Source organism: Antechinus flavipes, chromosome 6 (assembly GCF_016432865.1).
Source record: "Antechinus flavipes isolate AdamAnt ecotype Samford, QLD, Australia chromosome 6, AdamAnt_v2, whole genome shotgun sequence".
NCBI classification, from domain to species: Eukaryota; Metazoa; Chordata; class Mammalia; order Dasyuromorphia; family Dasyuridae; genus Antechinus; species Antechinus flavipes.
The window spans coordinates 25874782-25892750 of NC_067403.1; the positions used below are offsets into that span (position 1 = coordinate 25874782).

Sequence of the window (17969 nt, forward strand, 5' to 3'; positions counted from 1 at the left end):
GCATGTGTATCTTTCAAAGCCCAGTCAGGCTTTCAAGGTGGGAGATGCCCACAGGATGGGGAGCTTTTGTCACCATTGCTCAATGACCATAACTGCTTAATGAGATCTTTGCTCACATTGAAGGCAATTATACCAATAAAATTACAGACCTGCTAAGCAGTGAATCACCATTAAAGGCTGTTGGATACATTTTGCATTCCCAAATTGTTCTCTGCTTGTTCCACCCCAAAGAGAGGAACATCCCTTCCTCACTTTCTGCACGTTTGCTCCCATCACTCTTGCCAAAAAATACCATTTGCCTCAGTTTCCACATTTTGTCGATTGTGAATACTAACATCATATCTCACAGGGTTGTTATGGTCAAATGATAGAATTTCAATGCACTTAGCATTTTTTTTTCTGTGTGGATTTACAGAAAATTAGCGATTTACAATTACACTACACTATGTGTGGATAAAAACTGCCTTAGCTTCCTCTCATAGAGTTGGCATCATGCCCTGAAAGTAGTAGGAACTAGATCCAACGCAGAATGAGACATATGGGAATTTGTTTGTTTTACTATGTATATTTATTTTTTAAAAAATCTTTTTCCTCAATGGGGAGAGTGGAGTAGAAAAGAAAAAAACAAACTGATTTTTGTTCATTAGAAAATAAAATTTAAAAAAAATAAGAAAATGGTAGTAATTCAGTAAATATTTAATGTTTGCTCTTTTCAGCTGTAACAAGTGTCCCAATTCTGCCCAGAGGGCAACTTTATTTTTTCTCAAGTAAGCTAATATTTCAATGATTTCAGGTCAATCTTTGGGAAGCAGAAGAAAATTGTAGTCTCTTCAAAGCTTTAGGAGTAAAAAAAGTTATGACCATAAGAAAGCAGTATTTTCATAATCAAACTTTCAAATTTTAAGACAGATGGGCCAAGATTATATTCATGGTCACTTATCCTAATAATTTTGTAACCTACAAACTTCTAGAAAAACTATTGTTTCAACTACTGTCTCTACTTGATGCTTCTTCTATATTAGCTAAGCTTTTGATTAACCAAAATCATCTTGTCCCAATTACTTTGGGTGGCTTGGGTTCGTTCACATGTGAGTGAACCTTTTAAAATTGTGTTCAAGTCAGCAAGGGAAATTTCTGCAAACTTCGGCTAAATAAATTCTCCCTTCCTAATTTCCTCTTTCTGTAAAAGTTAAGCCGTATCATCAATATCTATCAGGAGATTTGCCTGCAAGGAAATAAAATTTACATGTATAGAATTCTAAATGATTAGAAATGGGTAAATAATCGTTATTTTCTTCCCAAAACTATGTATCAATAACTTAGACTCATAATGACAATTCTGAGTCATCCCTTTGAAAATTAACCTCATTCCCTAGTAATCTAGGGGTTTCCTATAACCATATTCAACCCCAACAATAATAAATCAATGAAGAATGTTTCTTTGATTCACCTATATTGGGTATTTTGACTTCTAACCAAATGGCATCAATAGAGACATAAGTTGTTTTTTTGTTTTTTTTTAAATAAAAGTCACTGCTCAGCTAGGTCAGGAAGTTAGTACTTATTCATTTTAAGATTCAAGGATTCTGTACTCGATGCTCCTAACCCTAAAAAATAGGGAACCTCCCATACCATCTTAATTAGGTTCCCTATTTTTTCTGCCCTTTATTCAACCTCCTGGCCATTCCCTCTATAAAGCCCTACATAATAGAAACAGAGAAGATCCCAGAAAAAGCTGACTTTGTGACCAACCTGCTGAAGAGCCTCTAACAATTCAGTTGGCCCTATGATGACAGACGCTCCATAGGATCCTCTACTCAAAGCCCTTCCTTCCACCTGATAACAATCTGCCAGCATTTGCACTCCATTACAAGGAGGTCAGACCCTACCATAATAAGGCACTGGAGTAAAACTTCAGTGGAAAGATCTGCCAAAGCAGAAACGTGAAATGTTCACTGACAAAACTCACTATTACACATCTGATTATTCAGACCCCAATGTATTTTTAGATCTGATCTTCCTATACATTAAATATTCAAGTTTCCCAGAGAAAGGCTGTTAGAAAAAGCTACAGCCAGTATCTTTTTAGTTTCCTGACATGGGTGATTTTGTCCCTCCTTTCCCCTTCCACTCCCCAAAGTGGTATGTGATCTTAAGGTATTGCCATCTTTTATTAAGGAAAAAAGGCATCTGAACTTTGAGCATGAAGGAAGAAAGGTTTTTGGTCAAAGAACAATTTGCTGGGACATCCCTCTCAAGTATTTCCTGTTTACCATGCACAGGCAAACTGCCAGCAGCAGCACTAATCCAGCAAAATGCTTTCATTTGTGGCTGGAGAATGACCCAAGTTTTCTCTATAAACATGTATTCACTGTTCAAGGTTCCAGGCAGGCTTTGCTGTGTTTTATTCACTCGCTTTAAAAGTGCCCGAGCATGTAGTACAAACAGACAATTAGTTATGTCATTTCCCTTTCCGCTTGCTCATGAAACAGGTGGCTTGAACATTCAGATTCAACTTGCATTTAAAACAATTGGTGAAAAAGGGTTTGGGGGAAACAAAATCAGTGACTCTTGATTTAAAAGAATTAACTCACTTTGCATGGTGAATGTCTTTCCATTGGAGTTCCCAATTCTCCTCTCTCGGGCATAGCTTCAAACAAAGGAGAGAGTCGGTTAAAATCAATTCCAGGACAGCCAGTGATTCGTTTTATATTCACTTGGGAATGGCAATTACAGTGGCAAAGGCAAACATCTGAAATTAACACTACACATTTTCTAGAGTTTTTATTTTTTTACCTTATGTCACAACATGCTTAACATACTATGTAGAATTGTAGAACTGGAAAGGTATCTTAAAAATAATGAATGATTAAAGACAAGGAAATTGAAAAACAATGAGATTAAATTACTAATTAAATTACTCACCCAAGTTCACACACACATTCGATTATGAGAATTATTTTCAACACCAGTAAATCAGCTCAAATTAATTTTTTTGGAGAAACAATGGTTTTTTGAGAAACCATATAGTAAAACTTCCGATCCTACTAATGAAACTGACTCATACCATTTATTGAAAAACATTTTTTAAAAAATGCTTTGGTAGACACCGGGAAATCCCTTATTATAAATTTTGTAAACTCATTAGCAATATGCAACTGTCATTAAAGGCCTGGAACTGGAATAGAGGCTTAGAATTTACAAAGTAATCATTTATGCGTTAACTCAGTGGATCCTTACAACACTCTCAGGTAGATAAGATGAATATTATTAAGTTCATTTTACGGGTGAGGAAACTGGTGTGCTTCATATAAGTTAAATGAATTACTCAATCTAGAACTGCAGAGAGAACCCCCTAATCAGTTCTAGGGCATATGATGTAATTGCTCCTTAACATTTAATATAAACTATATGCTAATTACACTGTCATTTTCTTCTACTCCCTCTAAAATCAAGGCGGCCTTGGAGGGCTACGACTTTGTTAGCACATAAGAGTATTTCAAACTACGTGCCTAGAAAAATGTTCACTAATTCAATCCTTTCACTAACTGGCTGGCTGGCATTCTCCCCTACTTACTATAAATTAGGGAACCACATAATTTTAGAGTTAAAAGGAGTCTCCCTGGTCATCCAGTCCAAGGTAAAACCTACAAAAAGCATCTCCAATGCCACGTAATCAGCCTCTACCTGGGGGAAGCCCAGTGCCTCATGAGCACCACTTAGATTGTGGAGCCACGTTCTGTTTTCTCAGGTCAGTCTAAGTCTGCCTCTTCGCAACCTCCACACATCCTTCCTACTGCTGACCTGGGGGCGAGGAAATCGAATTCATCCTGTCCATGTGCCCTGTCCTTTCCCCCGTTCCCTCAATTCATTCTTACACGTGCAAAGATACAGACTCCAGGCTGGTCACTGTGACCAGAGCAGACCATATCCAGAACACGGTTAGGAAGGGGGACCACAATACGCGTGTGGATAAATGTCAAATAAACTGGCAGCTATCACCTACTTATTGCTAGAAATTATACATGCCTTAAAGCAGCCTAAGATCACACAAGCTGGCGTAGCTGAGATCTCACTCTACTTGATTAGTATCCAGGCTGCACTGCACTTAAACCTGCCAGGTTTTTTTTTATATAAATTTTTTTTTATATAAAACACTACATATTTAAGGCTCCCCCAATCTTGCAGCTATGAATTCAACAATTGTTATCAGACTTTTTTTTTTATCCCTGTTTAACTTCATCTTATTATATAAGGCCAATGATCTTTTATTATATATATACTTACATATATATAATATCATATATAATACATGTTGGATGATATTGTTGGGATCCTAATATATATATATGTATATATATTTATTATTATTATTATTAAATTATATATATATATTAGGAACCCAACAATATCATCCAATATGTCAGTGATATCTTTCAGCTTTATCTCATTAAAAAATGTGAACTTTTTAATGATTATGAATTACCTTTGATCAGTTCTCCCAAACTCTTCAGGTAATTTCCAATGCCTCTCTTCAATGCTTTGTAAGGCCTCTTATATTTCCTATAATCATACCAGCCACATCCTCCTCTACCTCTTTAGTTAGTCTCCTACCTGAACTATAAGTAATCATTGTTCTAGACTACTTGCTCTCTTACTCCCTATTCCAAGCTCCCATAGCACTCACACGTGGCCTTTCTTGGTTTTTAATTCATGCTACATTGCCATGTAGAACTATTCTACTGTGGGGTATGTGTGGAGGGGGCAGGGGCATTTTTTCATCTAAGTTATGTGCCCCTCGAGGGAAGGAACAATATTTCTTTTGTACATTGGTTGGTTTAAAGTTCCTTAATTTTGGCAGCCTGGCTACTGCAGTCCCACTTAGCTCTCACCTGTGGGAAAACGACTTCCACACTCAGGTCTTCAGATTACCCTAGATTTTACCATCGATTCCAAGCAAGTGACTCTAATGGTATCTGTGTACTCCTGAGTTTTTGACACACTTACATAAATAAACGTACCTGAGCTCATTAATAGACTGTCAAGGCTCATGGTCTCTAGAACCTAAATACATACTTCAAAAATTGCCTGAAAATTCAAATACGTAAAAATGTATCATATTTAAGTGAACGCTGAGACTTAGAAATACAGAGCCAATCTCAGACTCCAGGGATCTGATTTCAAATACTTCCTGTCATATACTGGCTGTGTAACCCTGTCCAGGTCACGTAACTCCTCAGTGTTCCATAAATTAGGGATCAGCTTCTGATCTGAGTGCCCAGGAAGAATCCCCACTGGGAGGCTGATATACCAAAGAAATCACAGTACCATTCAACCACACACAAAATAGATTTCCCAACAATAGCAGTATTTATTTGTGCTGCAATCCCCTCCCCTCCCAGTGCTATTTTTCCCAAAAAATTTTAAGATTTGTCAATTGGAAAACAAAAGGCTCTTCATGGTAAATTTTTAGAATTCTGTTATTTATGGAATTGGAAAGAGAGAGTTAAACTAGTTGAAGGACTTGGAATCCACTAGACTGTCCCAGTTGTGTTATAAAATAAATAGATTCTGACAGGAAGTTAGTTATTTACCCAAAGAACAGATCCATGAGAAAGAAACTATGCTCTTAACCAGAAGACCTAGAAACACTTCATTGTAAAGGCAGTTCTCAGAAGGCATTTCTCCACTCTCCCTTGATTTCCCCAATACCGTAGTGGGACCTTTAAAGTTAATGATGATGGCTAATATTTAATAACATTTTACAGTTTTACAAAGCTTTTTATCCCCTTTATCCCACTTAATTCTCACAAACAACTCTCAGAAGTAGGGAGCCCCAGTATTACCCTCATCTTAGGGATACTAAAACTAAGGAAAAGCACTTAAAGAGATATGCCAAGAAAGATTAAAGTATTTTTTTCCAAGGTTAAATAGCTAGTGGCAGAATTCCAAACCCGGTCCCCAGAATCCAAATCCAGTATTCTTTCCCTTACACAAAAATACCTATGCTGATAAGCCCTATAACTATTTAATGCCATCCAATTAACACCCTGTTCCTGGCCTACTTTATAGTTCTAAATTTGCCTCTGGGGCTCCTTTTGATTGGGATAGGTTCAATGATATTAAGGGTAGGTACTGAACAGCTTCTTAGGGGGGTGACGGGGGCTGAAAAGCCCAGAGTGGAGAATTTCACAAAGCATAAAACATCGTGGGGAAAGTGGGGCTGATGGGCTCCAGGATTATTAGCCCGGAGGTAAGATTTACAGACCCCTTGAGAACAGGGATGGCCTATCCCTGGCCCAGTTGGAACAGTGTGACCATCCACCTTCCAGTGATCATTTTTAAAGAGAGAGGTAGAAATGAGAAGCTTCTCCAGCACTAATAGAGGTAAATATGCTCCCTCCTATGTATTCTGACAACATTCAAGAAAGGCTTGCTATAGCAATAAATGAAGGCATAAATTAGAGATAATAAAAACAGCAAAGACAAAATTATCCCTATCCACCAAGGACAAATTAGTTTGTTTAAAAGAGTCCAGGAAATCGACAATGAAAAAAAAAAAAAAAAAAAGCCCAGCCCTCTGGAGCCCTGGGAATACTCTGTGGGGAAACCACAAAAAGACTGGGATAAGAATACCACCGAAAAGTAGAAACAGTGACTGGAATGGACAATACGGCAGGAATACAGCCATAAAGAAGAGGTCGCAGAATCATGGAAGGAATGGAGTACCAAAATAATACAATAAACTCTTACCTGGCCAATGAATGGGGCATTCTGGTGCGTGATGAGATTAAGTGGGAGCATAACATTTCTGATTTCATACTTGGGATATGGTGGGAACCTGTTTAACTCTAACTTGGGGAATACTGATAACGCGAAACTTTTTCAAATGGAAAGGGAACTGTATCGCAGTAAAACTTAAGACTTTGCTTCTTGTCAGGGCTATAGTACTAACTAGCATCTATAGATCCTTAGCTAAACCTAAATCACTTCATCTGGGAAATGGAGAAATTGGATTAGATTATTTCTAATCCCTCCCAGCCTTAACATTCTACAAATCTCCGATTTCTATTGTGGCAATACTAGTCACTTTACTAATTTGTATAAGGCGTAAAGAGTATATTGCAGCCAGTAAACAAAATATTTGGGTAATGTATATATGGTATTTGTAGAATAAAATGTAATAAAATATATTTAAATATATATAATAAAATTATAAAATGAAAATATACAAGATATAAATTAATACATAAAACAACTAAATGGCTCAGTGAATAAAGTAAAAGGCTTTGAGTATGGAAGATTTATCATCCTGAGTTCAAATCAGGGTCCAGACACTTCCTAGCTGTGTGATCCTGGGCAAGTCACTTAATTTTGTCTGCCTCAGTTTCCTCATCTGTAAAATGAGCTGGAAAAAAAAATGGAAAAGCACTCTAATATCTCTGCCAAGAAAACCCGCAATAGTGTTACAAATTGTTGGGCATGACTGAAAAAACTAAACAACAAAGGCAAATTAATGAACATATTCCAGCCTTAACTACAGCAGGGCTACCAGCTGTATCAACTGCAGCTTCATTCATAGGGTTTCAGCACGTTCCTATAAAGATGCCCTTACTTCTGGGGGTTATGCCCAAAGGAATACAAATTTCAATCACTGAAATCTTGCAAGATATCTTGGGGTTTATGGGCTAGGACCATGCCTTAAACTCAAATTACTCTGGCTCTCATTGATTGGCCAATGACCCAGGCCAAGGTCCATGGTTTGAGCCCTGATTGGCTCAGAGTGAATGTAAATCGCAATTGTTTCTGTTTTGGCCAAAAACTCTGAGGATCCAGTCCTCCCTCCCAGATTGTTTCCCAGCTGAAAGAGTCCATTCTCTGCCTCATTTCTTACCTAGTCTTAACCACCGATTGGGCACTGCATGGGGCAAGTTCTCCCACTGCATTGGAGCCATCTCCAGTCTGGTCATTGAGCCCAAATGGCTTTGGAGGGGAAACTGAGGCAGGTGATTTTTGTATTTCAATCCAATTCACTTGCCCATCACAGTATCACCTTCATGACAAGGGTTAATAGGTTATAAGCTCCATTAGACTACCTTTTATTTTGTAATCCCTAGTTCCTATCAAAGTGCCAAGTATACAGCACTTAGGGGGAAAAAATTGAGAGCCAATCGATAAAATCACTTACCAGGATAATAAATCTCATCAAAATATTTTTAGTCACTGATGTCTAAATTAAACATTTTGAAATCCCCCTCCCCCCCAATATTTTCTCAGTGATCTATTATCTCCAATCACAACTGTCACACTACAGAAAATAAATTACAGATACCACAAAACACGACAGTACGTGTCAGCAAAAGTCTCTTCTTCTCTCATCATGGGGACAGTTCACAACCCAATTTCAAGAGAAAATCACAAGCTGTAATCCTGACTTCAACAGGGACCTCAACATTAGTGCCCCAAGTATATAACCCCACACACACATGAATCCAGCAGGTGCCCCAAAGCCATCTGACCTAGAACAAAAGCAATGAGTATTAGATCAAGAATTTGAAATCTATAATTCATAGGTAACATGAAGTCTCAGCACAGTCATGTTCTGGGAATAGTGACAAACAAGCTCTTCCTGAGTATAAACAAGCAAAAGAAAAGGAAAAAAAAATCCTCAAAACTGCTGACAATGTTTTAGTTGTAAAATATGATACAGTGGAATGACTGACTGCTGGCCACGGGCTCAGAGAATCAGAATTCTGATTTAAGCTTACTGCCACTGTGACCTTGAAACTAAAAATATTTTGGTGAGAAATATTATGTGAATTCATCCTGATAAGTCATTTTATCAATTGGCTCTCAATTTTTCAAGTAATTTCAATTAAATCATTTTTATTTTTGGCCTAAACTAAAGAAATATATAGAGATGTTTTAAATTTTATTTAACAAACATTATTAAGCATCTACTGTATACGTGAAATTATGAATTACAAAATAAAAGATAGTCCCCACCCTATTATTACCTTTGTTGTTGTTATGAAATTATGCTGACCCTGACTTACCTCAGCTAGCAAACAAGGGGGATGCATTCATTGGCATCGGAGGATAATCACAGCTGTAGAACTATGATTCTGACATAGAAAACACATTTGCAAATGCACAATTGTTTCAATGGAACTTTGAGTACAGTTAATCCAAAAAAAAAAAAAAAAAAAAAAGCCCTTCCAAATAGTACACAAAGACAGACTTTGTTAAAATGGCAATTCTTTCTGGAGAATAGTATTTCTATTAAAAGAAACACTGTCCTAAGAGTTTATAAATAACTTCATTGATAAAAAGTTAAACTGGATTTTGAACTATCATTTTAAAAGTGACAGTTTTTCACTAATTTAATCCATGCGATTTAGGTTATAATCTCTTCATATTAATTTAAATTTTCATTTTTTGCAAATGTCCCCTGTACTTTGGGATAATTGAATAGTAGTTACTTAGTCCAGTCTTTCAAATGGTCTTTGTATTTATACATCACACTTAAAATATGGATATACACACACATACCTACGCACCCACATACAAAAAATATATATGTGTGTGTTTATACATATTCTGATAATATGTATATATGTGTATGTGCTTTTATATACTGCTCTGATAATCTAATTTACTGCGACTGAATCACAAAGGTTACTTCACTAGAAATCTGAAAATTTGATGTCTTTCACATCAGTCATTAATTAAAACATTCGAAAGTCACACTTGATCTCTCTGGCTCTCAGTTTTCCCATTTGTAAAATAAACAGACATGGGCTTTCTTCTACAATTCTACAATTATTTACCCCGGTAAACAATTCTACGACTACAGATTTCTTCTTCCTATCATTATTGTAAATGAAAGGAAAAAAAAAAAGGCATTGTGAAATGTTTATTTCCATTCAGTGATTCACACTGACTTACTGCAGTTAAGTTGCAGTAAAGCTTTCTACATAAACCCAGCTAACAAAAACTGCTCTTCTTTCATGAATAATAAAAGGCACCCCACAAAAAAGCATTTTCTTTTTTAAAAGGGAAGGATAATTACTTTGTATTTTTAATAATTTGTGGTTCATTAAATGCCTGAAAAACTATGCTCGTTTTTATTGCCTGTAGTTGTTTCATGGCCATATATTCTTAGAGGTTACATCAGGCATCACACTTCAGGCTTTCCATTTTCATTTAACACAGAAATCACTGAATCACAGAATATTAGAAACATAAAATATCCCAGAGATCATTAATCCAACCTTTTCGTTTGAGAGGTGCTGAGACCCTATAGGGCCTTCCAAGGTCATACCGGGCCCCAAGGCAGGGGGCCTAATATCTGAATTATAATTCAGAGTTCTGGCCAATGAAGTATTAAACCAAGTTAGAAACCAATTTTGGACATTCATATTTTCTATTTCCATACAAATCCATAAATAAAATGAAGCTAAATCGCTGACTTCAATTGCAGAAATATGTTGATTTAGTTAGAACCTTTAAATAGAATGTCTCTTTAAAATCTGCTTTTAACGAACCAGACCTCTGATTTTACCAGTGTAAACAAGCATCCCCTCCCAATATAGAATAGCCCCTATTCTGCAACTTATGGTCTTAAAAACAGGAGTTGTCAGCCTTTTGGGGTAGCAACCCCTCCCAAAGTGCTGAATCCTACAGTCCAGTTCCCAGGAAGTGATTAACTTCATCAAATAAAATATATAAGATTATCAAGGGAAACAATTATATTGAAATATATTTATCGAAACACAGACATATTGCTTGCTTTTTGTTCTTTCTCATTTTTTTTCTTTTTGATCTGATTTTTCTTGTGCAGCATATTAATTGTGGAAATATGTATAGAATTGCACATGTTTAACATATATTGGATTACTTGAGGTCCAAGGCAAGGAATGTGGAAAGGGGGGGAAAAAGAAAATTTGGAATAAGGTTTTGTAATGCTGACAACTATTTTTGCATATATTTTGAAAATAAAAAGCTTTAAAAAATCAACATCTCAAAACAAAAATAAACAAAAACAAAACATAGACATATATATGCCCCATATATATATCGGCCCCATTCATATGATATGATATATATATATATATATATATATATATATATATATATATATATATATATATATATATATATATATGATGCACACTCCATGTTTACCACTACATCAAAACAGTCAGGGAGGTGGTTGGCTCAGAATTTACTTAGATGTATTTCTGTAATGCAGTTTGTGGCCCATGATAATATTTCCATTTCAATGTTCTTTTCCCCCTAATTATAGGGAATTGTGTAATTTAGATAAAATTACACAAATACCAAGACTTTTTAAAAAAAATAAATGCTGTACAACTTGTAAGCAGATGACATTTTTGAAATTTCAAGTTTGCGAAATGCGATATAACCAGTGAAACAAAATATATCTTCTACAAAATTGGCCTCTTTGCTTTTTAAGGAGCCCAAGATATTTAATATCTCTTGTACTTTTCGGGCCAGAATAGGCATTTCATATGGTACCAATAAAATCAGCTCCAATAAGATCCTTTTCAGAATGCTGTAACAACCTGCCTTTGCATGCCAAAAATATTCAGTTTCTAAAGACTATTACCATTTTTCTTTTGCTTAAGAAGCCAGTTTATGTTCATTTTAAGGGGGAAAAAATGCTTTGAAAGTAAAAATAATATCATGCAGAAGAAATGTGCAATTAGTGATTTTGAAATTCTTTAAAAATGATCGATCTTAATTGGAGCAGTTGCTCCAATCCCAGCTTCTCAAGTGCACTGGTCAATGTTGTTTTGGGTTATTTTTTTTCCCTTTTTCCAAATACCACTTGAAAACTCATGGAAATTGTAGATTTGCCTCCATCACTATGGATGCCCACAAACAAGTATGGAAAGAAATCACTGGCTAGGTAGGGCGGGTGACTGGATGGATTTGGAGGCCTTCAGGATATACTATCTAGAACCCATGGGGAAAGTATTTAGAGATTATTCAGGGCCAATTCATCAATAATGAGATTATTCTTATTACTGATTCCAACAACTCTAATAATACTCTAAAGTTGACAAAACACTCCCAACACAAGAGACCGCCTACGATGTAAGACAGAACCAACCTCAGTTTCCACCTATGAGAGATATCCATATCTGGCCAGCAACCCTGCCCCCTTCTAACCTTCCCCGACTCAGAAAATGAAATTATTAAGTTCTCAGCGTTCTAAGTAACTTCCCAAGGTCATTCACAGCCGAGTTCTGGCCTGCGCGGCCAAAGGCAGAAATTTCCACATCCCGGGAGCCCTGCACACCAGCCCCTTCTTCTTCACTACACTCTCCGGTGGCAGTGCAGGGAGTATCGGCCCCATTTCATGGAAGGTAAACCGAGGCTTCAAAGAGGCCGTGAGGGTCCTTACCTGCCCGAAGCGGCTCCTCTGGACATGCCGGGGATTTCCGGCACGGGCCGGTGTCTCAGCATGAAGGACCGGGAGGGTCTGGACACCAATTTACTGCGGCTCCTCATGGGGGCCAGGTTCTGTGTTGAGGAGACGTACAATTCATTTACAATCATCTCTCCAGTAAATTCAAAAAAGGGCGACGGAGGCGGGGGCGCTGATAAGGCCCCGGGCTCCTTCGCGCCCCCCGGGGGGCAGCCAGGAGGCTCCGGGGGGCCAAGAGCCGCTCTCTGCTCCGGGTTCGGAAGCGAGGTGGCCGGGCCCAAGCTCCCCGCGGCTTCTCTGGGCCCCTTCTCCTCCGCGCCGGCCACATTCCTCTCTGTAACCAAAGCTGCATTCTCAGTATTCCCATGGTCAAGGGCAGCATTTTGACAAGCCTCCAAATTCTGTGGGGACACGGCAGGAGGACAATGGCTCTGCTGGGCAGCGGCCGAGTCCGGAGCCGGCCGGTTCTCCTTGGAGATAGCGCTCCCGCCGGCCACGGCCTCGGGGCCGGCGCTCCCACCCCACGCCAGCTCGGCCCAGGAGCCCGCCCCGGCGCCCCAGGCCGGGCCCCCCGGGAGCGCCAGCGCGTCCTTCTTGGTCTTGCGGACGTTGGCGTAGACGGCCGCCTCGGGCAGTTTGGAAAGGATCATCTCCAGCTGCTTGAGGATCCTCCTCCGGTGGCCCGTGGGCAGGACCCCGATCTTCTGCAGAACGCCGTCGTCGATGTGGGTGCAGTCCCTCACCGAGCGGTAGCCGGACTCCTGGAAGCGGCCCAGGTACTGCTCCAAGTTAATGTTGGTGAGCAGCTCCTGGAGGTCGGGATGCACTTCGCTGACTGAGGACATGATGGCGGCTTCATCACTGATCCCAGGGCACAGGCCGGGGAAAGCGCTTCGGAGTCAAGCCCGGCACCCGAGCCATATTAATCTCTTCCTCCCCACATTCTGAGCTCCAAACCGGTTCCAGTCTGTCAAAAAAAAAGGTGCAAAGTGCTTCATTACCAAGGAGAGTTACTTAAAATACGATTTACACAATCAACTTTCTCTAAAGGATAACATAATAGGAGACTTCAGGGCAGTGATTTTCTGACCCAGAACTCCCTTCCGAGGAGCCCCACAATATATACACAATTGTATATATTTTATATTAAATTTTTCTATCACCACAATACTTCTTCCCCAAAAAGTCCCTCGAAATAGTTGGAAACTGTTCACTTGGTAAATGCACACACCTCCAATCTCCCTCCTGCACGTCACCCTGAATGCAGTATGGGGTCTAACACAGAGGATCTTTGCTTTTAATCTTTTGATAACTGTACGGTTATCTTGGCAATCCTATGTATTTTACTGGTGTATTTTAAAATACTGTTAGGAGGACTGAGTCAATAGGCTTCCCTACACTGTCAGAGGTGGTCCCTGACATAAAAAGGTCAAGAATCTTCCCACCTTAACACCTAACACACAGTAGGGACGACCAAGTACCAGTAACTTCAGTTAATTCACTTTACCCATCTCAAATCTCAGTTTCCTCACCTTTAAAAGGAGAAAATAGGTGACCTTGGAGAGCTCTCACAACTTAACCGATGGCAAAGTGGACGGGGCCGTCCCGGCTCTGAAAAGCCCTGCCGCTGACCCCCACCGGGACCAGGGGCAACTCCTGCTGCCCACGAGATCCTCTCTCTAACTCAGTTTCAGAGAAGGAGCTGATCTGTACCGTAGAGTTTCCAAATGAGTAGGTTTCAAGTCTAAAAAGAAATGAATAAAAAAAAAAAAAAAAAAAAACACTGAAAATCAGACCTAGTAACATGCTGCTGTTTTAAGTAAAACATGGGGGTAAAACACCTGGATTCGTCCTATTTAAAGGGGGTGTGGGGGAACACAGGTCATATTTTCTTCTGTTACAAAATGGATCTCAAAAAAGTCTTCCTTATCACATTCCTGCGGCCGAGAGGCAATCCTGTGTTTTCAAAAGCAAACTCGGGAAGGTAGGTAACGCTGAGCAAGAAAAGATTCCAGGACATTCTTGGCAAGAACTTTTCTCTCTGTTATCTGAGGGCCGGCCCTGCTAAGGGCAGCAAGGCTTGCTACCACAAAGCTAAGCTTAAGGGAATGATTGGGGGAGAAAGGGGGAAAGGAAAGAAATAGCCCAAACCATTTACAGAGATTTGTGAGGGTCGTCATCTGGAAAGGAAGTGCCCACATAATGAAAACCCAGACCTTCTTAAGTACTAAAGTATAGCAGAGCACAGAGGGAAAAAAATTGGTTTTTAGACAATATTTGTTTTAGACCAAAAATATCTGAGTCCAGCCCTGTGACTGCATTGCTGAAGATAACTTCCACTGAGGAAATCCCTTCTACCAATATGTACAGCAAAACATATAAGGGCACCTGGAATAAAATGGACGTGTGGGTCAGTCCCAAAGCCACCCTATGGAGAGAGCTGCCCCTTTAAACATGATATGACCATTTTGAGCTGAAATTCTAGTGCTATGGGTGATCCCTGACTTTGTAGAGAGGTTGCCACCATTTCCTTAGAAACCTGCTGAAAATCAAAGATGAGTCTGAAAAAGACAGGGATGTACACACAGATCCTTAATTAGACAAGGAACAGGGCTGAAGTAGAGAAAAGACAAACAAAGAGCAAAAAACAAACAAACAAACAAAAAACAATCCATTTCAGATGAAGTCCTGAATCACACCTAAAAGTCTGGAAGTATCATTTAAAAAAACAACAACAACAACAAAAAAAAAAAAAACATACCCATCACCTTCTTCAAGGATGGGGACTCCCAATCCTTCAGGGCCCAAGCCCCATTTAGCCAAATTCCTTCTGAATTTATCTAAAGTTCACTATGGATCAGATCTCAGAAGTAAACCTGTTCATTAAGCCAATATTAAATAACTGATTAAACAATAATTAGGTACCAAATTAGCTCCTGATCTAGAAGCATCTATTGAATGATTCAAATGTATTTTTGAATGCTATCTTTGAAAGGCATAGGCCTTCAAAAGCAATGAGACAGTTTCTGAACCACCAGAATAGTCAACAAGGAAATGGAGAGTTAAGACATACTCATGAGGATCCAAGGAAGAAGTTCCAAAAAACCCAGGCCTTTGCCCATGAGATCCCATACACCTGAAACATCCAATCCCTGCTTCACTTGGACTACTTAATTCCTACTTATTCTTTAAAGTCCAATTCTAACATCACTTTCTCCATGAAATATTCCCTGATCCTTAAGTCACTTATGTAATGATAAATGATAAAACTGGAGAAATGACCCAAATTAACGAGATCAGAAATCCAGCTAAACCTATTTGCCCCACAATCCCCAAGGATTAGGAAGGGAGAGGTTTATGTAACTTCTAGTCTGAAAATTTACTATAAAATAAAGATCAATTATATTCTTCTCCATCATTAGGGGACTTTGCTTATTTGGCCTTGTGTAGTCAAAGAAGGAAGCATTAAGGGCCTACTATATGCCACATATGCTGAGCAATGAGGATACAAAAAAGGTAAAAGTCAGTTCCTTCTCTCAAGGAATTTACAGTATAATGGAAGGAAACAATATGCAGACATGTTATATATCATATTACATATACAAATAATATGTAATATACATATGATATTACATATATTATACATTATGATATATGTTATACAAATTATATATAATATAATATTATGTGTATTATATATTGTTAGGACATGATATATGATGCATATTATATATCACATATATTATTCTAATATATAATACATAACATATTAACATAATATATAATGTTTTGTTATATGTTATTTATCTATATACATATATACATTAGAAATTAGCTATATCCCAAAAGTGTCTCATTATTTATATTATATCAACTTTTTGAAAAGAAGCCTTTTTAAGGCTGTGTCTTAACTATCATAATTTACAGACCAAGCCCTCAGCAGAAAACAATGAATATACTATAATCCAATGAACCTGAAATTAGTTCTCCATTTTGGTACATGAGAGGTTTATGACGTAGGGCATGTCACTTCAGTTCTCTGAAATATAATATAATGAGGCTTGACTACATTAATGAATGGTTCCCAACCTGGAGTCATTAGTTTTGAAGGAGATCCATAAACAAACTATCTTCTACAGGACAAATTCTGCCCACATGTATATCACCATTTTTAAAATGCATATAGATGCTGAGTTAATAAATTATAAAACTATTTTAAAACAGTAATGAATTCAGACTAGATTTTACTAGAGTATTTTCTCAATTAATGCATACCAAATTCAATGTAATAAACACTCTAACATGTGCCAGCAACTAAGGGAGATGATGGAGCAGCAAAGTCTAAAATGAAATAGTACAACTTTGATCATGTGGAGAACCAAGAAATTTTCAAACAATCTTAAAGTTTTTCAGTAAAAATTGAGTAAATTGGGAGTAAAATGGACTTATAAAGACTTTTCTGAAGCTCATGTGTTTGAACCCATTTCAAAGGAATTATTAAATTTGGTTATTCTCAAGTCCATTGTTCACGGGAAGCCGGAATATATTGGGCAAATGATGAAGAGTGATTAAACAATTAAGTCTTGGGGGGCAGAGCCAAGATGGTGAAGAAAAGGCAGGGACTCGTGAGCTCTCTCCCAAACCTCTCCAAAGACTTAAAATAAATGATGGAGCAGCCGAAGCTGCAAAAGATTGGGTAAAACAATTTTCCAGCCAAAGAAGGTCTCACCTGAGAAAGAATGGAATGAAGTCCAGCACAGGCTGTATCCTTTGACATTTATCTGTTGGAAAATGGCTCTTAGACTTACAAATTAGAATCAGTTCCTCTTATAACTTGAGTATGAGACAATTAACAAAGAAATCTGATGTAGAGATTCCCCCCCCAGTAACTTAAGTGCCTTTAATATGAACTGTATTGGAGATGTTTGTGAAAAACTTTTAAAAAATTTTTATCACCAAAATGTCCATTTTATCTCCTAGGATCTTCTCAGTCATGAATTTTTAATGACAATTACATAAACCATTAAAATCAAACTTCTTGATGTTGGTCTTAAATCTAGAACACATTGCTATCAAGAACATAAAGGATTTCAACAGTTGTTTTGTTTGTTTTTAAAGTACTATGTCTCTAATAAGGCACTAGTTATGTGCTGTGCTATAGACTAAACAATCATAATGTCAGGAAATTTATGATTAGTCCTTTGAAATTTCCATAACATTTCATGGGAATTTTGAGTTAAAAGAGATCACTTTTCTAAGGGCAAGAGAAGACTTCATAAAGAAAATCATGTTTGGGCTCATTTAAAGTATGGGCAGGGTTATGTACAGAATAAAACATATATATAATTCAATATTTTCACTTAGAGGTGAAGAATAAGGGAAACATGGTCAAATAACTTGTTCTAAATCACAAAGCTTGGACTAGAAAAGACATCAAGGGAAAGAAAAGGAAGAAAAAGAGAGAGCAAAATGCAAGGTGAGACTACGGGAATATCAAAAAGCTGGTCTAAAG

General features: G+C 37.9%; 1 protein-coding gene across 1 annotated transcript in view; it reads right to left on the minus strand.

The window, feature by feature from the left end:
• The window catches only part of ARAP2 (ArfGAP with RhoGAP domain, ankyrin repeat and PH domain 2), a 220798-nt gene that overhangs the window by 179128 nt on the left and 23701 nt on the right, over positions 1 to 17969 (minus strand). Inside the window, exons 3-5 of the mRNA XM_051967002.1 lie at positions 13990 to 14201; positions 12434 to 13424; positions 2595 to 2650 (exon numbers count right to left, since the gene is read on the minus strand). Coding sequence (XP_051822962.1) covers positions 2595 to 2650; positions 12434 to 13302 — 925 coding nt within the window. The 5' untranslated portion in view covers positions 13303 to 13424; positions 13990 to 14201. The remainder of the gene's footprint in view (positions 1 to 2594; positions 2651 to 12433; positions 13425 to 13989; positions 14202 to 17969) is intronic.